The sequence below is a fragment of the Juglans microcarpa x Juglans regia genome, chromosome 2S (genome assembly GCF_004785595.1).
Source record: "Juglans microcarpa x Juglans regia isolate MS1-56 chromosome 2S, Jm3101_v1.0, whole genome shotgun sequence".
Taxonomy (NCBI): Eukaryota; Viridiplantae; Streptophyta; class Magnoliopsida; order Fagales; family Juglandaceae; genus Juglans; species Juglans microcarpa x Juglans regia.
Window position 1 is genome coordinate 34,141,986 of NC_054597.1, and position 23,126 is coordinate 34,165,111.

The window sequence follows — 23,126 nt, forward strand, 5'->3', positions numbered from 1 at the left end:
TATATATATTAATATATATATCAAGTATAAGAGATTAGAGATTTAATATATATAATATTAAATCACTAACATACTAATAGTATGATACTATAGTATTAGTAATTATACTATAAGATATAGTAATAGACTAATAGTATAATATATTAATACTATATTATATATAAAATAGTAATACTATATTTTGAATCTTCATTTCATATACGGTGCCTTTTTTTTTTTAATATTCATATATAATAATATATATCATATATATAATATAATTAAAAATAGATTCATAGTAATTATAATAGTATACTATAGTAACTATACGGTGCTTTTTTTTTAATCTTCATTTCGTATACGGTGCCTTTGTTTATTGTAGTGATTAGTTGGATGTGGATATGGAATCATGGACGATGGGAGTACATGTAAAAATATGACTTTCTTTTTATTTTTTGAATGTATGTTAGTATGTTACTTGTTTTATTTAGTTGTATTTTTTATTATAATAAAAAGTTTAATAAGTTTGGATTGTAATTTTGAGAAAATTGAAATTTGAAAGACCACAATTTTTTTTTAAAGTGGGTCAAATATGAAGTTCAAAAAAAATTTAAAAAAAAAGTCAAAAAATCCGACTCCGATCCGACTCCGATCTGACAAGTCGGAGTCGGATCGGAGTCGGATTCTCTACATGTCGGAGTCGGAGTCGGAGGTCGGATTCGACCTCCGACAAAGTCGGAGTCGGAGTCGGAGGTTGGGCCCTCCGACTCCGAAACTGTCGGTGCTCAGCCCTACGACCACGTACGTACAAGCTCTTATACATCTATATATATATAGATGTATGTGTATATAAATTAGTAATCCTGATTAACATCAAGATCATGATCACTACCAACTTATATATAGTACTCCATTTAACTTTCTCACGACTAATTATGAAACCAATTAAAAAGGTACGTACGTACTGTAAGTTGAAAAAATCAAACGACGACGCGCGCGTAAAAATTATTGAATAAGAATTACTAATGTAGTTGGATATATATATATATATATATATATATAAACGTATATTATTTTTCATTTAATTATAACTTTAGCTTTAATTCATGTGTATTATATAAGATCATGATATATCACGTCATTCAACTAGATCTATAAATTTTTTGTCTAAAATTAAAATTATTATACATTTATAGATTTAAGGAAATAATTAATTAATGTACAACAAATGCATGCCGTGCTTAATTTATTTTGATACATTGGGGGATGTGGGTCGAACCCATGATCTTCATTTTGAAAATGTGGATCTTGTGCCATCAGGCCGCATGCTTAATTAATTTCCAAGTACTTCGGTTCTTACCAGTAGTACATGATGTACTCATGTGCTAGCTAGCTAGAATAATTCTCCAATCAAAAGCCACATTAATTTAGGCTGTAACGTGTATTTGCAATATATATACAAGCTATAAATCATCATGTGGACACAACATATATACAAGCTAGCAGTACGTACGTACTAATTAAGAAATATATAATCACGAAAACTATTGCATGGCTATTGTATATAGAAACAAACAGTTCTAATAATTGCTCTTAATTTGTTGTTAATTTCTTTTGGGGCAGCAAGTAATGACCTGGCCTCATCGCATATTCAAGAACAACGAGTTTTAATGGTGCTAATTAGCTTCTCTACTCCACTATATGTACGTATCCCCAACCAGCCCACACTTAAAATCATGTCATACCAATTACTGATCATCAATCTTGCATACAACCTTAGACAATTCAAAAATTTCAATATGGCCGGTTTGAAATTGAATATTGCAACCCTATCAGTACTTCCGTTTTTCCTAATATCGGCTGCCAATGCCAAACCGGCCATCTTTAATATTGTGGTCAAGAGTCAAGAAGTATGGAGGAAAGGTCAATGAGGATATCACCTTCGTATGCACTCATGCATTATTCCAACCAACTTATATAATACTTTGAGATTAAAAAAAAAAATTTATATGTTTTCTGCTAATTGCTTCCTGTGCTAATTAAACTCAGTTTCATGATTAATCATTTTGCATGTAGCCTTTGACAAATGCTTGGAAGGATGCATGTGCAACACCAAGTCAGAGTAGGTTGGGCCCAAAGATTCTATACCTTGCAAGAAAGAAGTTAAGGAGGGAAGATGTAGAGAGATGAGCTATCTTTACCAAAAAATAAACTGGATGTAGCTATCGGGAAGAGCCCAGGAGTAGTGGAGAAGAGCCTAGTAAATCTTAAGTATGCAAAAGCCCAATGAGAAGGAATCCCAAAAGTGGAAATGTTTGTCCCACTTCAGCAAACCAGCCTTGACTCAGGAAGCAGATTTTTTTGAGAAAATAATGGTCAAAAAAAGAAAAGAAGTTTGCGAGTTAGAGGAAGAAGAGGGCAGAGCTGCGAAGAAGAACTAGTTACATAGGAAGGTTGATGAGGATCAAAGGGAGGAACAAGAAAGGATATCGGTTGTGATTGACCTTCAGCCCCACCGAGAGCCATGAAGCTCCTCAGCTGGAATGCCTAGGGGCTTGGGAACTCACAAGACATTTGATCTCTTCGAGACCTAGTCACGAAGGAAGGGCCCGATGTTGTTTTTTTACAAGAAACCAGACTACAAGCTCGTGATATTGAGAAATGTAAGTTTAAACTTGGCTTTGTTAATTGCTTAGCTATTGATTGTGAAGAGAGAATGGAGGTATTGTTTTATTGTGGAGAAAGTAGATTAATCTTACTATTCTGAGTTATTCAAAGAATCATATTGATGCCTATATTAAAACTAAGGGGTCTAGTAGAAATGGAGATGGATGTTGGTTTATCACAGGTGTCTATGGGCATCCTGATACTAATTATATACATGTGGTTTGGGCTTTGATTAAATCCTTATACAGGAGAGAAAGGAGCCATGGGTAGTTTTTGGTGATTTTAATGAAGTAGTTGGTCCTAATGAAAAATGGGGAGGTAGGAGAAGGCTTGAAAAACATATGGGGGAGTTTAGAGATATGATTAATGAATGTGCATTAAGAGATTTGGGTTATAGAGGACCACCATTTACTTGGTGTAATGGGAGAGAGGGGGAGAAGTGTATCAGTGAAAAGTTAGATTGCTTCCTGGCTAACTCTCATTGGAGTGATTGTTTCCCACATGCTAATGTCACTCATGGCTCTGTGGCCTACTCTGATCATCTCTCAATTTGGTAAGAGTTAGAAGGGGGAGCATTACCAAGACCAAGACATAAATTGTTTCAATTTGAAGCCATGTGGATTGGGGAGAAAGATTGTGAGAGAATTATTGAAAACTCACGGAAGAATGATGCTGAAAGGAATGAGATGGCAGAGGTGATCGCTATGAAATCATATTGCAGCCAGAAACTGGAAGTGTGGAATCGTGTGTCCTTTGGAAGGGTCCACTACCAGTTAAGAAAGGCCAAGCAGAAACTTCAATACTCACAAGAGTCTGATTCTACCCATGGTGATAAAGAGTCACACCTATTAGCAAGAGCAGAGGTTCATGGCTGGAGAGAGAGAGAGAGGAGACCATGTGGAGGCAACGTTCAAAAGCATTATGGTTAAAAGAAGGGGATCATAATTCTAGATATTTTCATACAAAAGCTTCCCATAGAAGAAGGAGAAATGGAATTAAGAGATTAAAAGATGCAAGTGGTGTATCGCAGGAAGGTGAGAAAAAAGACAGGATCATTTTGGAGCATTTTCAAGACTTGTTCTCAGCTGCTAAGGAGAGGGGTCAAACAAATTTCTTGGATAGTTTAGTTGGAAGGGTGACCTCCTCAATGAATGAAGAATTGACAAGATCTTATACTGAAAAGGAGGTTGTTGATGCACTGAAAGAGATGAACCCCTCAAAGGCCCCTGGCCCAAATGGAATGGCCCCAATTTTCTTCCAGAAATACTGGCATTTAGTTGGTAGAGTTGTGATAATAGTAGTCTTAAAAGCTCTACAAACTGGTGAGTTTCCCTCTGCATTGAATGACACCTTCATTACTTTGATTCCAAAGAAGAGAGTCAATGAAAAGATTGTTGATTTCAAACCCATCAGCTTATGTAATGTGGTTTATAAGTTGATTTTAAAGGTTATTGCTAATAGATTGAAGAGTATGTTTCCAGCAGTCATTTTTTATTCTTAGAGTGCTTTTGTGCTGGGGCGACTTATTATTGACAATGCTCTTGTAGCCTATGAATTGATCCATTATTTGAAACATAAAACAGCTAGTAAGCAAGGGCATATGTCACTTAAACTATATATGAGTAAAGCCTACAATCGTGTTGAATGGAAGTTCTTAGAAACTATTATGTCTGCTTTGGGTTTTGAAAAGAAGTTTATAGATCTGGTTATGAAGTGTGTCACTACTATAAGCTTTTCTGTGTTGATCAATGGAGAGCCAAAATGACTAATTGTCTTTAGTAGAGGGCTGAGGCAAGGAGATCTCATTTCTCCTTACTTATTTTTATTATGCACTAAAGGGTTGATTGCTTTACTACAGAAGGCTGAGAGTAGGACTATAAATGTCAGTTTATTCGATACGCATTGTCAGAAGTCTTCAGATATGTGCTAATATGGGGATCCAAAAGATTATTGTTGAAAGTGACTGTTTGTTATTGATTCAGAATCTTCAAAATGAAGCTAGCTTGTCATCTATGCATGGTATTCTGATTATAGAAACTAGGAAATTGTTATCCTTGTTTATTGAATATAAATTCCTGCATGATGGTAGGTTAGGAAATAAGGTTGCTCATAGATTAGCTAGATATGCTTGGAATATTGAATCACTAGTTTTTTTCAAATGGGGAAGTTGGGTCAGTTTTGAACGTGTTGACCAGTTAATTTTGTCAGGCAATGGAACTTTTGATGGCCAAGTAAAATCTATTTGGGGTAAATATGGTGGTGCCCTCCCAATTGTAAGTTCATGACTTCTATCTTTAATTAATCTTTGCCTAACTTTTCCATTCCATTCTTATAAGTCTTACCCTTAAAGCAATGTCTACACTTTGACCTTGTGGAGCTTAATAATGTTTTAAAAATGAACAAAACATAAGGTTCGACTTTATCACTAAATCAATGATTCGGGGCATAACATCGTTGAATAGAAAACAGTTCCACTTGCACGTCTTTGCATGCAAAAACGTTACCCTATTCCACTTAAATATCAGAGCACCTGGAGATAGCCCCAACACAGAAGGAATCCACATGGGGCAATCAACTGGAATCAATATAATTGATTCGAAGATTGGAACCAGTGATGATTGTATCTCTCTTGGTGATGGCAATCGAGATATACTTATTCAGAAAGTAGCTTGTGGACCTGGCCATGGAATCCCCATAGGAAGTCTTGGTAAGTACGAGAATGAAGAACCTGTGGTCGGGGTCAAAGTTCTTGATTGCATCCTAAGATATACGATGAATGGAGTAAGAATCAAAACATGGCCTACTTCCCTTCCTGGCATTGCCTCTAATATGCATTTTGAGAACATCTACATGAGAAATGTCAGTAATCCCGTCATCATAGATCAGGTGTACTGCCCATGGAATCAATGCAAAGCACAGGTGATTACATCATAAAGAACCAGTTTCATGTTATTATCTTCATATTCAAAATTTAAGAAATATTACCCATATCATAAGTATTTTCGTTGTGTTTCTTGGTTCTAGATTCCCTCAAAAATTAAGATCAGTGAGGTTAACTTCAAAAATATACAAGGCACGTCTCAAACTAAGGAGGCCATCAAACTTTTATGCAGTAATGAAGTACCATGTGAGAATGTGGAGATTAGTGACATAGACCTCGCATACCAAGGAAGTGATGGCCCTGCAACATCCCAATGTACTAATGTCAATCCCACCATTTCAGGCAAACAGAATCCTCCTACCTGTAGTCTGAAATAATTTGTTAGCTAAGTGTGCCAAGAGTTGAATATTTGTATTTCTAATATAAGTGAATTGATTTTTTTGTATGGACACGATAAGTACTCTTTGGAAAAATAATGTTTTGGATTCATCAACAGCAAAACAGTGATATTGTATTAACTTTTATATACATGAATATACAGTTGTTGCGGTGTTTATCTACATACATACAAGATTATAATTACGATCCTATTAACAGTACGTACATTATATATATATATATATATATATATATATATATATAATCTTATCCGAGAATTAGTTGAAGAAAGTGTTTGGGTTATAATGTGACTAGTGAAATTGAGAATTATGATCCCAAAACCAACCCCACAAACGGGAAATCACCAAAGGGTACGTAGTAGATCGAGGACAATGAAAAAAGTCAGCATGATCTTCTCAATTAATGGCAGAAAATAGGGCCTGTGCATGCCCGTTCTAATTTTGATCATGTACTTAATTATAACATATAAGTCATAAAATAATAATTTAGAGTCTAGGTGATGAGGCCAAAATTAGCTTTTGAAATGGAGCAGTAGATTACCATATAAAAAACTATATATATATATATATATATATATATATATACATGCATCTAATTAATAAATAATGGTAGCTGAATTGATGCAAATGCATGTCGTTATTGATCACTATTTCACTCACCGAAGATCGCTTGGCTTCAAAGCAAAGCTCAATCATCCACTTCTCGAAAAGAAAAAAAGAAAGAAGACAAACTAATTAAAAAAAAAAAAAAAAGGTTACATCTCTTTGCTAAGCATGCAGGAGGTGCAAAGGGCAAACTCTGATCTACTAATTAAAAAGCTTTACAAAACAAAACACTCAATTCTCTAATTCCACCCAACAAACACTTGAGTCGTCTTGCCTTACATTTGAAGCTATCAGACTACTCTTATTTTCCTAAGATGCTCATTAATGGCCATAATGACCGATTGACCATAAAGCTCCATCCCCCTCTAAAAAATGTATTACTACCATACAAATAAATCTCAACAAAAGCTAGCCTCCTTATCCCCATTCAAGCCACTTGATCTACTCCTGATCATCACTGTCTAGCTACCCACCACCATGCTCCTCTTCATCTTTCTCTTCCTCCTCCTCTCTTCCAATATACATACTGCACTTTCTGCCCATTGTACCACAGTCACCGCCACCAAAACGTTTCAAAAATGTATGACACTCCCTACCCAACAAGCCTCCATAGCATGGACCTTCCATTCCCACAATGCTACTTTAGACCTCGTTTTCTTTGGTACCTTCATTAATTCACCCTCCGGCTGGGTTGGATGGGGCATCAATCCTGCTTCCTCAGAAATGACTGGAACTCGTGCCTTAATCGCCTTTAAGGACCCAAACTCCGGCCAAATTGTCCTATTACCATACATCCTAGACCCAACTGTAAAGCTCCAAAAGAATCCTCTCCTTTCTCGCCCCCTTGATATCAGCCTCCTATCCACGTCTGCCACCTTCTACGGTGGCAAAACTGCCACAGTTCACAATGGTGCTACAATCCAAATATATGCCACATTGATGCTTCCACCAAACAAGACAAAGATCAACCACGTGTGGAACCGTGGCCTTTATGTCCAAGGCTACTCACCAACCATCCATCCAACTACCTCTAACGACCTTTCCTCCCATGCCACCATTGATGTCCAGTCGGGCTTAGCTATGGCTCAACACGACAACATCAAAACTCTGAAAATCGTGCATGGGATCATAAACGCCATCTCGTGGGGGCTTATACTGCCTATAGGAGCCGTGACGGCACGCTATCTAAGGCACATACAAGCACTAGGGCCCGCATGGTTTTATGCTCATGCAGGCATGCAACTTTTTGCACTTTTCCTTGGAACCGTTGGGTTTGCGATAGGAATTCGACTTGGGGAGCAGTCACCGGGCGTGGAATATGGACTTCACAGGAAGCTTGGGTTTGCGGCATTTTGTTTAGGAGGGTTGCAGACACTTGCACTATTGTTTAGGCCTAGAACTACAAACAAGTTTAGAAAGTATTGGAAATCTTACCACCATTTTGTTGGGTATTCTTGTGTGGTGCTTGGGGTTGTGAATGTTTTTCAAGGTTTTGAGATAATGGGAGCGAGCAGGTCTTTTGCTAAGTTGGGTTATTGTTTGGGGCTCTCTACCTTGATTGGTGTAAGCATAGCTCTGGAGGTAAATTCATGGGTTATTTTTTTTAGAAAAGCAAATGAAGAGAGGCTGAGAAGAGAACGACTAACTGATAAATATGATAAAGGGAGTGGAAGCCACAGTTGATAAAATGACCCAGATCAATTTTTGTGCCATTTAAAAACTTCTTAATGCTTACCTTCTGCTAGTTGCTCTGATGTAACTTAATTGTGTGAATCATCTTCGTATTCAATACATGAGGATTTTGTTTTTAAATTTCTAATGCTGCTGCTATAAGATTTGAAATATGAAGAGATCTAGTAGTACTGTTAGACAAATGATTCCGTTGATAACCACATGAATGAAAACTTTTGGTGGGTCGGAAGCCAACAGAGAAGCTATGTTCGGAAAAAGAAAGAGTTGTGCCTCAGGAACCATTGAAATCTACTTTTTCAAGAATGGCTACTAACATCTGACCAGATATTAACTAAAAGAATCTACACTATTTGGTTGAAGGAAAGCAAATAAAATTCCAATCACGTCCCATATCTCAAGGTATTAAGGCGATATCGTTTATACGAATCCAAGGTAGTGAATTGGAAATGCAGATGAATAACCAATTCGACTATGAATCTAATACTTCATTTCCATGTTTATTAGAAGCCCACCAACTCTATATCCAACACTAAAATCAACTAAACCCAATACCCACGATATCGCAATAAGAATCCAAGCCAGTGAACTGAAATGCAGATGAATAACCAATCAGACTATGAATCCAATACCATATTCCTATGTTTATTACAAGCCGACCAACTCAATCTCCAACACAAAAATCATTATCTTCGATTCAATTAAAAAACATCGGATCGTTCATCGATCAAGAAACCGACCCACAAGTAAGCAAACCTGAAAAAGACAAACCCGTATACAATTTCAATCAGGAAGTCAGAGAGATCCAAAACCCACAGCAAATTGACAAAAAGATCCGAACTTTGAATCGAAATTCTTTGAAAACCCACCGGTTGAAGCAAAACCCAGATGCCAAATCTTGCAGAAAACTAAGATCTGAGGGGAGGCACGCTAAGAAGAATAAGAACAGAGGGCAGACTATGCCTCCCCACAACCTTTTGTTTGTTCTTTTTATTTTGTTTGATTGGATTAGCAAATACAAATTCAGTTACCAAATAGATTGGAACAAATATACGTCTAACATATGTTGAAGAGAGAGAAAAAGAGGTTCTAGAGAGAGAAAGAGAAGGTTTGAGATGTCTGGCATGAGAGGAATATATATGGGCTCTGTAAATTGGAGATAAAGATTTTCTATTTCTTTCTTTTTTTTTTTTTTTTTTTTTTTTTTTGGGGGGGTTCTCTGTTCTTAGTTTTTGTTAATGGGTCTTTAAATCGAAAACAAAAAAGATTTGGAAAAGGTGAATTTAGAAAAAAAGAAAGAATGATAATTGAAATGGAAAGGGATTTGGTTCTTGCTGGTCCTCCCATTCATTCCTTTTATACTTAATGGGAGAAAGAACGCTGTATGTTTGTGGTACACGTTTTGATGTGCCTGCATGCATGCCCAGGCTTGTGGCTTCACCTACTCTACTCATTTTTATATAAATAAATACATAATAAAAAGGCCCCTAAAAGATTGTTTTTATAATTTTGCCACCATATTATATATTTCCTACTTCCGGTCTTCGTTCACCTTTAGGCTTTTCTTTTTCATTTTTTTTAAAATTGAAAAATTAGATCTCGAATTATAAAACGTACAACTTTAAGTACTACCTATTAATCATTCTAACTATTGAAAAAACTAAATTATTTATTATATTTTACGTAAAAATTTAAAAAAATTATATAATAATTAAATGAGATATTTGTGTAACAAAACGAATAAGAAAACTCGAAAGAGATCATTAATGTATCGAAGTAGCACTTACTCTTACTTGACCAGACATTTGTCTATGTTGCAGTAGCAGTCAAAACTTCTAACGATTTTCAAACTATTACCTTTCCTCTTGGAATTCCAGTGACTGAATCACAATTACTCAATCTCCAACATGGAGCACGATCATACTTTTTGAGAGAAACAATATGAAAATTCTCCAAAGAATTTTCTCACCAAAATATGCATTGGAAAGTGTGTTAAAAAATTTCCAAAACTGAATCTCTGCAAATCATAACAGTAGTATCCCTTAAATAAACAATCTAATAGGAATTTGATCTACAGTAGGACTCTCCTGACTAAATAAGTCTGGTAGGAATTTGAGGCATAAGAATTTGAGGCATAATATGAATCTATTGACGGGAGGACACTGCTTGGAATAAGTCTGCTGATGCATCTGATGACACATGGCGCTAAGTCTCCTCAACAGATGTTTTACTACTGGATAACTCCTAATTTTTTAAACATCAGAACACACCCTCTTGACTTATCGACTCATTATCTAATAACCACTTAATTTAAATTAAATGTTCATAGATAAAGATAAAAATATTTACATTCATCCAACTCAACAATATAACAACTTAAACAAATCTCTGTCATCCTAGCCAACCACTTTTACATTTACCGATTTACAAATATGATATATTCGTCCTAACCATCAGAATTCATTATTTTAGTTGGGTTATTATTATTATTTTGAAGTCCACCATTAACCTTAATTCCTATATCTCTTAGAGATCTTATGCAAATAAAGTATTACATTAGTTGTCTAGCTACTTTATATAGCCATTTGATTATATAATTAAGCTCACGTAGGTGTTGTAAACCCACATAATTCATTTAAGCTGTCAAGTGCAACATACAACTCAATCTCTATTCAGTTAAATATTTGGCAGATCATGGAAAGAAATATAGAGATGTAGTACTATAATTAGGGGCCAAATACAATATACAACTTGTATAGAATAACATGTACATGAAAGAAGACGAAATGTTAGAGATGAAAAGAGTTTTCAACTTTTAACTCGATCATGAATGAATAAAATGGTTTAGCAACTGCAGTTGGCTCAGTTAAACCTATCGTTATTTGCTTTGCTTGCATTGTTTCTCAATCAGTTCCTTTTTATCTGCACAACATGGTGAGTTTGAGCATTTCCATTTAATGCCTCTTTGAGTGCAGTGTCTTCCAAGAAATCCGTTTATTGGTGGAAGTTTCATCCAGGAAGCTATCCTATTTAAATTTATTCATTTTTTCCATGTTGTTCTAATGAGTTGATCAAAGAGATCAGGTCCCTATTGTCCAATCTACTCGGTTTAATCTTTTTGTTAAGAATGTGCATTGCTGTGTGGTTATATGTATAGACTCCTGGCTGCATTAATATCCACATGCATTCTCATATTACAGGTCTGTTGTAGGAAAATATAAATCTTTTTTATCATATAGCTAGTCAACCAGAAATGATTTGGCCCTTTTTCATAACCTGGTTTTGCGTTTCTGGTTTTGATTTTGGTACATTTACGCTGCTAGTTATTCTGCTACGTTTGCTTCGGCCATTGTCCATGAGCACTTGAGTTTCTCTTTGGTTTCTTACTTCCAATCAACGTTATCCGGCAAAAGACCTTCAATAGTCGACTGACATACTTTCTTTGTGAAGCAAAATTTACAGAACCAATGCAACCTGTCACCTGTCCTAGAGGGTTCTTGTTTTTGCTTACAGATCTTATCTCCATACCATATGGTTTCATGCACTGCGTTTTGGAAGAAATTGGTTCTGTTGTCATTGAAACGTTTAGCCATTGAAGGCTTCTCTTCAAGGACGTGAGCTCTTGTTCAAGATTTTGAATTCTCAAGCTTGTGGATTCATATTCCTTTCTAGAAAACTCAGGCCTCTGCATTGCAAGATCTTTTGGAACAAGAGGCTCAAAGGTCTACTGCCTGTCTCTGTTCCATCTATGCATGGACTCTCTCCTAAATTCTGGCTTTTGGAGTTTGGGCACCTAGCGCTTGAGAGGCTTCCGGAGAAATCTTCACAATGCGTATGCCTAAAGGAGTCTGAGCATTCTTTGAAAGCTTGGTGTGTATTGAGTTGCTGAACAAAAGCGCCTGGACAATCAAACGGAGTGGCATCAACTCATTTTGAACGGCTTCAATGCATGCCTCTTGTGATAGTTTTTGGCAGTTGAGATACTTGCAGACTGCCCCCTTCTCTTCCTGTGATATATTTGGGTGTGCCTGAAGAAAAGACATGAATATGTGTGTTTTAATATCTTAACCGAAAAGCTATGGAAAAAGGTTTTCTCAATTGCTTGTTTAATTATGAAAATGTATTGGTCTACAGTTCCAGGGTCATCATCAAAGCAAGCATAACCAACATCGTCTGATGTGTTTGATCTGTAATTGATCCAACTTGATTAAGTTGCATCTATGAGAAACTTACGCCAGAGTTTGTGAAAGCTTACCAGGAGGAAGGTGTTCATTGCTCTGTAGAGTTAATCGTGGCTGTGTCTGCAAGATATTGGTACTCTTTCAATGAGCTCGATGAATCTTTCAGGTCCCATGTCTGGATCAGGAGCTATGTGGAAGAGATATGCGTCCCATAAATCTGCAACGATTGAGTTGCTTGCCGTAGGAGTATGGTTCATGTCCAAATAGCACAATACATATGTTGAAATTATGCTCTCAATTGTAGCCAACTCCATGCTTGAAGAAATTGACTCTGTTCCCATTTTTGGTAGGATAAAATCTTCCACTTGAGCAAAATGCAACATAGGCGCGATCTGTTCTTGCAACTTGACCTGAGTATCACTTCTCAAACCAACTTCAAGGGATCTAGAAAGCAATGCAAAGTAGAACCCGACAGGAAACACTCTCCCAGCTTTCCGCCCCATGGGCAGCAGATCAAGTACACCTTGAAGGATTGCTGCAAATTTGTTATTTGTACAATCATTCCCAATTTTCTCATTGGAGTTCTCCCAAAATTGGTGCGTCTTCTTGTATAGTATCCACTTGTTTGCGTAAAAAACAATGATGGGGCTTACATATTTTTCTTTCATACCTTGTCTTCTCAAGGATCCTATTATTCTTTTGAAGAATCCAAATGGTAAAGCTATCAGATCCTTGATCCAGAGGTCCTTGCTCACGATCTTCTTGAGTGTTTCGCAGCTCCAAGCTTGGCTAGCCAATGCCTCCAACGTGACTACTGGCTGGTCCCGTCGCCTCTCTGGGTCAAGGATCTCCATGCAAGCCATGAAGGCAAGAGAATCAATGCAGCGGCTCACTATTAGCAACTCCTCAGACCAGGGAAGCAATGCTTGGCACTTTTGAAATACAATCAGAGTGTCATCCCAAATTTGCAGAACCATATAGATCGAACCGGTCGCACAGGTTGCTGGAGCAGTAATCTTCTGTCATCTCAAGGAACTCTGCTGCACATCGCAGTGCCATACATTAAAAGGGTCAACTAACGTGGAGGAGCCATAGATGAATAGCGCAATCATCTCAAAGGTGTCCGGTCCCCCAGGGAAGCCTGGCGGTAGGTCAACATCGGTTGAGTCATTTAATCTCTTGTTAAAATATCCACTCTTTGAAGACAGTGGGTACTGTAACACAAAAAAGAAGAAAACTTCAAAATCGTGCTTACTAAATTCAGTCCTTTCATATATAATCTTGTGCAAAATTCTGAAGAAGTCAGGAAACCCAGCCTTGTGAGGCATCGTAAGAAAGATCCAACCAGCATCGATCAGGAATTGAGATTACTTGCAAAGCATGCTAATTAAAAAATAAATATAATTCTTATGAACCAATAATCTTACCATGAGATGATTTTGATCTTGAGCAAGGCCCCGATATTAGGTGAAGAGAAAGAACTTGAGACCACTGATCTATCATTTGGGCACACAACTTCCACTAGTAAGCTGATTTAAGAGACATAAAACTACAACAATTGATCACAGAAAGTGGAAGCACTCAAGTTATTTTCACTAAAAGTATAAAGATATGCTACTGAATCTCCCTCTCTATCAGTGGCCATAAATGCTAGAAACCCGTCTCTAGAGCTTCTAGAATTCAGAAAACCAGTGGGAATAAAATAGAATGGAAGAGGAAAAAGAGGTAGTTTGAGATGCTAGTCTACACACATTCGTGCATTTCATATTGTAGTCAAAGTCTAATGCACACGATCGAGCGAAACACGATATCCATATTTTGAGGCTTCAAAAACGTTTCTCGAGTGGTGGAAAGTTGAATTCATGAGCTAAATTGAAGACGATGGAACCAGTGTATGTGTCACAAGATCATGAGACTTTTAATGGCTAAAGAGAATCCAAAGTAGCAGAAAAAATCTTAGGAGCATGTTCTCCAACAACTCGTGCAGAGGGTGATTTTATTATAGTTTTTCCAAGTCCTAAGACGAAGGAACCAATAATATATGGCTGAAGTCTGGACTCTATTTGACGGACTCAATCTGAGTTAAATGCTAATCTTGATCTGATGGAAGAAGAAAGGAGTTTGGGAACATTGGGAAGTGGTCTAAGAAGTGGGCTCACGATGCATGAGTTTCTCCTAAAACACATTTTGCAAAAAATCAACCAAGCAGTACTGGATTTCTTGGTAAAACAAGGGAGGATGTTTTCTTTCAACAGTTTTTATTTTTCCACAAGTTTTAATTCGCATGTTGAGAATAGACAAATTATCCTTTGGCTCAAATGAGATTACTTGTGTATAGATAGTCTATAGATAGACTTTAATCATACCTTACACCTTGTACCTGTCAAAGATGCATGCTACTTTATTACAGTTTACTCTGTCATAAGTGAAATTTTTTCATCAATAAAATTCTTATTCTAAATTTCTAGCTGCACTAAGGGGTTATTTGGGAAAAACAAAAAACAAAAATCTCATTTCATTTCAAAATTTCTCATAATTTTCTTCTCAAATATCACTTAAACGCAAACACTTTTTAATTTTAAATTTTTAACCTTTGCATCTAATCATTACAATTTTTTCAAACTCTAAAACAAAATACAAAAAATAATACTAATCTTTCAACTTTCAAAATAAAAATAATATTAAAAAGTTATATTTTAATAATATTTTAACTTTATAATATTTTTATTCACGTTTTTCTTTTTCATTTCTCAAAACTCAATAAAACATTTTAATTCAAATCATTTTATTATTTTTTACAAAATTATCATCTTATCGCTTTATCTCAAACATTCCTAAGAGCATTAGTATTGAATTAGTCAAATACCTTTTCATCTTCAAATTTAACAAATATCATCTATATTTACTCCACATTGAATTAGCTAAATTATTTTCAACCAAACTATAAGCTACAATAAATCTATTCTTTTTTTCAAATATGAAAAGAACTATAACAAATCTAAAAGTATTTTTTGAGATTATTATATTATAGATATGAGATTTTTATTCACATGATATTTTATCATCTATATACATATGAGATTATTATATTATAGATTGTTAGATTGTGAAAATGAAAATGAATATGATTGTTGGATGTTATTGAAGATTATAAAAATAAAATATAAATTAATTAAAATAATATAAATAATAAAAAATAATAATAATCTATTATTATAGAGAGTGTGATGACTAATCTAATGTAGACTTTTAAGTTTTTAAATGATTAGCTAAAAGTGAAAAAATTACATATTAGTCAAAATTTAAAGAATAGAATGATCAATCCAATGCTAATACTCTTAGTCGCTAAAAAAAAAAAAAAAAAATCCGTACCATCAAATGTCCGCGGAAAAGACAGGTGCCAATAACAGAGCTCATGCATTTTTTTTTTTTTTTTTTTTTTTTTTTTTTTACAAGTGCTCATGCATCTTGTCCATTATAGATGATGGGTATATTTGGCTCATGCATATGGTCCACGTAGAGTATCCAAAACAAAAGGTAGGGACCCAAATTATTGTTGTTTCCCTTTAGGAAAATCAATTGGAGAGACATTATCTTGTTGTAGAATTTATTTTACAAAATAACCAGATCACAGAGATCAACAAATGAAGTCAACTAGACAGCACCATCATCATTACTTCATTCTAGTACTTATGTGCACAATAGGTATTAACGGCAATATGTCAAGAAGAAGAAAAAAAGAGTTGATAATTGTGGGCAGATGCTTAGCAGGAAGCCCATCAATCAGTACAAAACAAGAGCTAATGGCTAGCTCAAAGCATATCTTTCACTCAAAAAGACATCAACCAATTGGCCCACTCTCTTCATCGTCCACTTCAGAAAAGAAAGGATCCCGGAGAAGATCAGACGCTGAAGGTCTTGCCCTTGGCTGGCCTATGCACTTGTCAATGAATGCCTTCACTTCCGGATCCATTACCTTGTTCAAAGCTTGAGGATGTACTCCAGTTGTCACCTTCTTGTATATCTTGGCAATACTGTCACATTCGCTGTATGGGATCTCCATTGTCACCATCTCAAGCAGACACATTCCGAAGGAGTATATGTCAACCATCTCAGTGTAGTCTTCCTCGTACAGCTCCGGTGCCATGTACTCTGGGGTTCCTATAATCGAATGTGCTGCATGGCTCTTCCCTACAATTGCTGCAAACCCCAGATCACCGATTTTCACCTATATGGAGATATCATAATCCTTCAGGGTAACAGAATCATAAAATGCTAAACAGAAAATAACTTAGATCTTCAGGGAATATGCAACCCCATTAAATAATTCTTTTTGGGGACATAAAATTGAAGGATTGTTGCTTTTGATTGATGTTCAAGTACTCCTGAACCAAAGTATGCAGGGCGCTGTATGGATCCAGGAAAACCAGAACCGGATTGAAATTTGAGAAACCACCAACTCCTGTTTAGTACAGCTTGACGATTGGGTTTATTTATTTATTTTGTCTCAATCAAGTATGCCAAGTCATCCAATCTCCCAAAACCTTGTGGATTATTTTCAAGTATTCATAACCAGTCATCTAGTGTTTATAAGTTACTCAGTAACCAAACAATTAAAAATTAAATGCTGCCATAAAAGAAATCAAGCGACTGTAAAAACACCAAATAACAGAGAAACGGACTCAATATTCCAGATGAATATACGACATTCACATTGATTATAATGACAAAAACAAAGAAATAGGATAACCCAATTTAGTGCACATTAATTGAAAAAGGAAAAAAGGACTTATTACCTGGCCTATGTTTCCATTGATGAAGATGTTACTACAATTGAGATCTCTGTGAATAATGCATGGCTCATGGGTATGCAGAAACTCCAATCCCTCAAGCACCTGCTTTGACCACTTCTTCAAGGCCTTAATGGAAACATGGCGATGCTTCTTCCTGTAATCCCTCAAGTTTCCGGATGTGCACACCTCAGTAATGAAATTCAAAGTGTTACGCTCATCATCCTTCCATACACTGTAGCAAGCAATGATATATTTGTTTTTCAATGCTCGTAACAGCTTAACCTCTGAGTGAAGCCGATTGATGAGTACCGGATCCTCACTGAAAGTCCTCAACCTAACCTGATTCCAGGCCACCTCTATACCTTCCTCTTGATCAAAAGACCGGTAAACTTTCTTCACAGCACCAGCACCAAGCAGATCATCGTACCTCCCAAACCGTCCAGTCGGATCAACCTCAACAAATGGTTCAGTATCACGATCAGATGTGTTCGGACTCTCAGCAGGCATCTTCAAAGATAAACATATAGAACCAGTTAAAGTTAGGAAAAACAATGACCTTTCCAAAATTTTGAGGGTAACTCAAACTAATTTCTTTTGCAACCATTAAACTTTAAATCCAGTCCTCGATTCAATCATATGAATATCGAACCAAAGGAAATTGCTGAACGCTAAATGGGTTTAGAGGGAAAAAAAAGGAAAAGAAAAGAAAAGGTTTAGCTATCGACCATAGGTATCAGATACAGCCTAGGGTCTCGACTTCGAAACTCCCAATCATATCCGTGACCACGCACTATCAGGGTACAAAGACTCACAATCATAACTTGTAAATTCTAATGATAACACCAGAACATTGCGCAAAGCAATAAAATTCCATTTTACTAATAAAGCTACAATCTACCTGAATTACTTAATAAAAGTCCACAACCAATATATTATAAAAAACAATAGTAGCAATGATGAAGAGCACTTTTTAGTTATTACATTTGCTATTTTGATAATTAAAATGAAAAATTCAAATCCTTTTAACCTTTATTTAGTAGGTACACATGCAAAAACAAATCCACAAGAAGAAAATTATGCATAAAGAAGCACAATTATAACAATACGAAACAAGATTAACGATGTCAAAGCTTCAAAATATGAGATATGAATATCCGTTTGAAAACGAAAAAAAAAATTATAATAGGAACGGAAGGAGGAAACACACACACACACACACACACACACACACAACAGAGCGGAACTAAGAATCGGGTATGAGAGAAGATATGAAGCTAGGGTTTCAGCATTCGAATATTCGTCGGGAGATACCTGATACGTACCCGTAAATGCGTATAGGTGAAAATAGTCACACACTCAGAGAGAGAGAGAGAGAGAGAGAGAGAGAGAGTACCTTGGGAGAGTCTGTTAAACGCTAAGCCCGGGGAATCGCTCGAGAGCAATTCGGATATATAACTGTATGGTAGACTGTAGAGAGAGTTTTTTTCGACAGTGGGAGCAAGCCGGAGAGACTGCGTGAAGGAACGAAACGCTGGAGCCAGCGCTGGAAAGGAAGGTAGACGGGGAGCGGCGGCTATATTTATAGCAGACGCGCATTTCATACGACGTCGTTAAAGACGTTCGGATGAAATGAGAATTTTGTAAAAAATAATAAGTTACTATCTTATTATTATTCATTTACTATTTATATGTATTTGAAACTTTTTTATTTTTTATCGTTGTCTTTTAAGTATTTTTTTAATATTTTTAATTATTAAAAAAAAATAAAAAATATATATAATTTTATTAATAGTTATTTTCTTAACCATTAAATAAAATAAAAAAATTTAAAAATATAAAATATAAAAAAAAAAGTAAATGGATAGTATGATAATACTAACTCTATCATTTTTCTTTTGTAAATAGTAGAAATATAATTTATAAATAGTAGTGAGATAATTTGAATTGAATAGTTTTTGAATTTTGGAAAATGAGAGAAAATTGAAATAAAAAATATTATAAAGTTAAAATATTATTATAATATAGTTTTATAAGATTATTTTTGTTTGAAAATTTGAAAAAATTGATTTTTCTTTTTTTTGAGAGTTTGGAAAAGTTGTAATGATTAATTTAAAAATTTTGTATTTGAATTATGTTTGGATAAGAGATTGGATGAGATGAGAATTTTAGAATGAGATCTATTTCCAAACAAATCCAAAAGTAATTATTATTGTTATTATTAATATAAATAAAAACTATTTGTAAATTATAATTACTACTAAATAATAAAGCTACCATGAGGGTTGCGATTTTGAAAAACTTGGAACACAGATTATCTAATCAATTAAAGAGAATAAAGCCACTGATTATAAACGACTATTTTTGTAAGGTGGTATTCATTTTTCTTTTTAGTTTTCAAACTCTTCTTCCTCTTAAGAGTTTCTTTTTCATTGACAGATAAAGTGATAAATCATAGCCCTCCCATAAATTTATTTTTTTTCTCCTTTTCATATAATTGGGAAATATTTTTCAAGAAACATCTCCTGCGAAAAAAATTAAAGATCACCAATAGCAAAATAACCGTTCAAGTAACATCTCTCTCTCTCTCTCTCTCTCTCTCTCTCTCTCTCCTGGTGTAATCGCCCGTAGACGTGAAGAAAATAAATAAAACCCTCTACTAGTCTCATGAACAAATCTATTCGTTGATGTCATCTTTCCTTAAAGAGAGGGAACAAAAAAAGAAGAAATTGAAAAAGATGTCATGGAACTGGATCTGGATTGTACAGAAAAACACTGCCATCCATTCAGGTGAAGCTCGTGATGGAAACATAGGATCATTAGTTCTACCGGGTTCTCGAAAATCTTTAGAATAAAAAAGCAATAAAATAGCTGCCCATCATCATAAAGTCAGGAGGTGAGGTGTAAGAAGAGAAGGTGGCTGGGACGGTTGAGAGGGATGAGATCACTGGTCATTCTTAAATGAACCCCACATCTCTTCTTAGTTCTTACAGAAGTTGATGTAAAATTTTGCAATACCCGTGCCAAAATCTCAGCATGCCCTTCCTTGCTGTTTCAAACTCTCCACATACAAACACTCCACAAATAAATAAAACAATAGCGTTCTTAGCACATTTCTAACAACCAATAACAATGTATTCGTGTGGAATTACCTAAAGCATAATTGACAGCAAGGTTTTGGAGCAATTGATAATTGAGATCAACTTAATCAGTTCAGGTACAGCAAGCAAGTGTTGAAATCGGTGGGTTTCGTCCTGGATGGCAATCTGCTTTAAAGAGCCATGCCAATCCAGATTCTGAGTATAAACTAGAAAAAATGAAGAGTTCTTCTACATTCCATTTGAACAACAAAACCTATTACGAATCAAGATGAGCAGAAAAGTTGTTTAAGGGACAACACTGACCAGAAAAGCTTACTTGCGGAAAGGTCGAAAGATGCAGCCATAGAAAGAAAACCGTATCACAAGCAAACACTAGATGCTATTTCCCAGCCTTATGTCACCATGGCATGGCACGGTAATTGAGTTTTGTAGCAGGGAGTTCCATCCACTAGGTATTGTGCCGTTGTGGACACGCCCACACGCAGCTTGTGCATTGACAGATGTAAGGAAGCATTGGTCCAGACCTAGAAAGAAGGGAAGGATTAGTAGAGAAGTCTTAAATCGAAGGTCTTCTCCCGTAGTCAATCTTATTAGTAGTCATCTCCACAGACAACACCAGCTGAAGGGCAAGGCAAGACTTCAACTAAGAACAGCAAGTAGCAACTAGATCATCCTGTATGGAGGCCAAGGGCAGGGAAGCGAGGAAGTCTAAAGACAGAAGCTTTAAGAGACCGGAGGAACCCAACTTTCTATACACAAAAACAACTGAAAGGAGGGAGAAAAAAGAAAATAATGGTCTTCTAGTTAAACCTTGCAGAATAAAACAAACAGGACTTTGGCCATCCATGGCATATTTGTTTCATTCATCATGCTCAGCAAACTAACCAAGATAGCAAAAAGAAATTCAAATCGCCATATTAAAGCCATAAAACATGCAATTAAGCTACAGTCAACAAAGCATTTTATTACTTCAAGGTATTGAACGATTATACATAACATAACAAAGAAAAATTAAGAACATCACCAAGGAGGATTTGAACCCTCCCTTATAGAAGGTGACCTGGAACCCGTACTCCCATCTCTACCAAACCTTGAAACGCTCCTTCCACTTTTAGGAGTAGCCAAACCAGGGCTCGCACCTCGGTAACTAGCACGGAGAGTTTCATCAACAGTAGATGATGACTTGGCAATTGCATTCCTGACAAACTTCTGAGCAGCACGAGAAAGTGTCCGCACACTTGGACTAGCACTTCCTCCTCTAACAGGAGATGGCAGAGGAGGCTTCTGAAACATCTTTGACCTCTCTCTCAATTTGCGTGCAGCCACCCTCGACAGGGAATGAGCCTTCTCATCCCTTGCAGCTGCTCGTGGAATATTATACTGAGGCCCCTCACCACTACCCCCAATATCAAGGGGGTTGTCCTCCAGATCCAACCTCAACGGTGTACCTTCAATTACACCCCACGTAATAAATGGTGACTCATCAACCCCTGGTGCTGGTGACGGAGTCTTAACAAAACTATACCCGTCTGTCGCTTTTTTGCCAGATTCGACATAAAACGGATTTGGGGTCTTCCTCAAATCATCCAAATCATACTTCTTCGACTTATCCCCATCTCTATCAAACACCGGAACTGGAGTTGCCCCTGCCACTGGTGTATAAAGCACTTCAACCTTCCCATCATCTTTCGGCCTAGAATCCATCAGTTTACCATGAAATCTCGTATTGGCACGACTGATTTCCTTCGTTAGACCCTTCATCCTAACTGCCCGTTCCTCCTCTGTCAATGGGCCTCGCCCCTATCAGTAGGATGATACATCAATAAATTCTTCGCCGTATAATTCCACCCTTCCAGAGTACTCACTGGTTGGTCTGAAGTACCATATCCATCAGTAGTAATTCTCTCCCTCTTCACACCCTCGATTGCGTTAACATCTTCTTCCTTTTGGCCTTCTAACAAATATCCGAATCTCTCTTTCCTTTTCCTATTCACTTTCTCTACAATTTTGGAGAAACTATGATTGTCCTCGCTCGTATACCGCCTAAAGAATTGATCTAGACTCAACGACACGTCGATCTCACCGCTATAATCCACAGAATCACCACCACCGGATAATTCCCCATTGGAAGCACTCAAATTCCTCGTGCTTTTCGGGGTTTTAGAATTGAATTCATCGAACGGAGTAAAATTTCGTGAGAATGTGGAACCGGGAGTTAGGGTTTTTCCATCAGGGTTGGGATTTTTTACCTTTCCGCCGCGGCGTTCCATGATCTTCAACTGGGCATCGCGGACTTGCACCGGGTCTCCCGTCTTGATCGCCTCGAGCCAGTCGAGCCGGTCCCGGAGCTTCGAGATGTCCGGGAAGAAGTCCCGCTCAATGATCTTCTCGATCGCCGCGACATAGGTGTCTTCGTCGAGCACCTTCGGGTGGTTCCTATGGTTTTTGGGGGCGGTTGAAGAATTGGAATTTCCATTGGTAATTAGGGTATCATCCGAAATTGCGGAAGGGGAAGGGGAAGAGAGGTGGCGCGGAGAGTGACCCGGGGAGAGAAGCATGCTGAAGAATATGTGTTATACTTCTGATAGGAAAAAACAGAGAGATTGAAATGGAATTAGGGTTAGGGTTTGGATTTTGGCCTTTGGGGACTGATCGATCGAAGCGCGTTGTGAAGCCGGTGGTGTGCCGTGTGCGTACGTACGAGCGTATGATTCGTGTTCGCAAATCGTGCAGCACATATATCCTTAAAAAAAAAAAAAAAAATTAATTGACGTTGACGGTAAAAATTAAAGAAAAATAATATTTACCTTTTGAGCTATAACTGGTTTGGCGCA

General features: G+C 36.6%; 3 protein-coding genes and 2 pseudogenes across 3 annotated transcripts; 2 read left to right on the plus strand and 3 right to left on the minus strand.

Moving 5' to 3' along the window:
- Positions 1–3,260: 3,260 nt before the first annotated feature.
- Positions 3,261–5,904, plus strand: LOC121253599 (annotated as a pseudogene).
- Positions 5,905–6,880: 976 nt separating this feature from the next.
- On the plus strand, positions 6,881–8,349 carry LOC121251730 (cytochrome b561 and DOMON domain-containing protein At2g04850-like). The gene has a single exon (XM_041151067.1). The coding sequence runs from the start codon at positions 7,009–7,011 to the stop codon at positions 8,212–8,214; it is 1,206 nt and encodes a 401-aa protein (XP_041007001.1). The 5' UTR covers positions 6,881–7,008; the 3' UTR covers positions 8,215–8,349.
- Positions 8,350–11,551: 3,202 nt separating this feature from the next.
- LOC121253600 lies at positions 11,552–15,877 on the minus strand (annotated as a pseudogene).
- A 169-nt stretch (positions 15,878–16,046) lies between these two features.
- On the minus strand, positions 16,047–18,752 carry LOC121251735 (probable serine/threonine-protein kinase WNK11). Its single transcript, XM_041151072.1, has 3 exons — positions 18,588–18,752; positions 17,198–17,701; positions 16,047–16,629 (listed from the first exon to the last, which is right to left on the minus strand). Exons 2-3 carry the CDS (start codon positions 17,699–17,701, stop codon positions 16,243–16,245), a joined length of 891 nt encoding a protein of 296 aa, XP_041007006.1. The 5' UTR covers positions 18,588–18,752; the 3' UTR covers positions 16,047–16,242.
- Positions 18,753–21,236: 2,484 nt separating this feature from the next.
- LOC121251732 (splicing factor ESS-2 homolog) lies at positions 21,237–23,000 on the minus strand. The gene is given in 2 exon segments (XM_041151070.1): positions 21,237–22,085; positions 22,088–23,000. Coding segments are annotated over 2 exon segments (1,536 nt in total). The 5' UTR covers positions 22,851–23,000; the 3' UTR covers positions 21,237–21,312.
- Between the last annotated feature and the right edge of the window lie 126 nt (positions 23,001–23,126).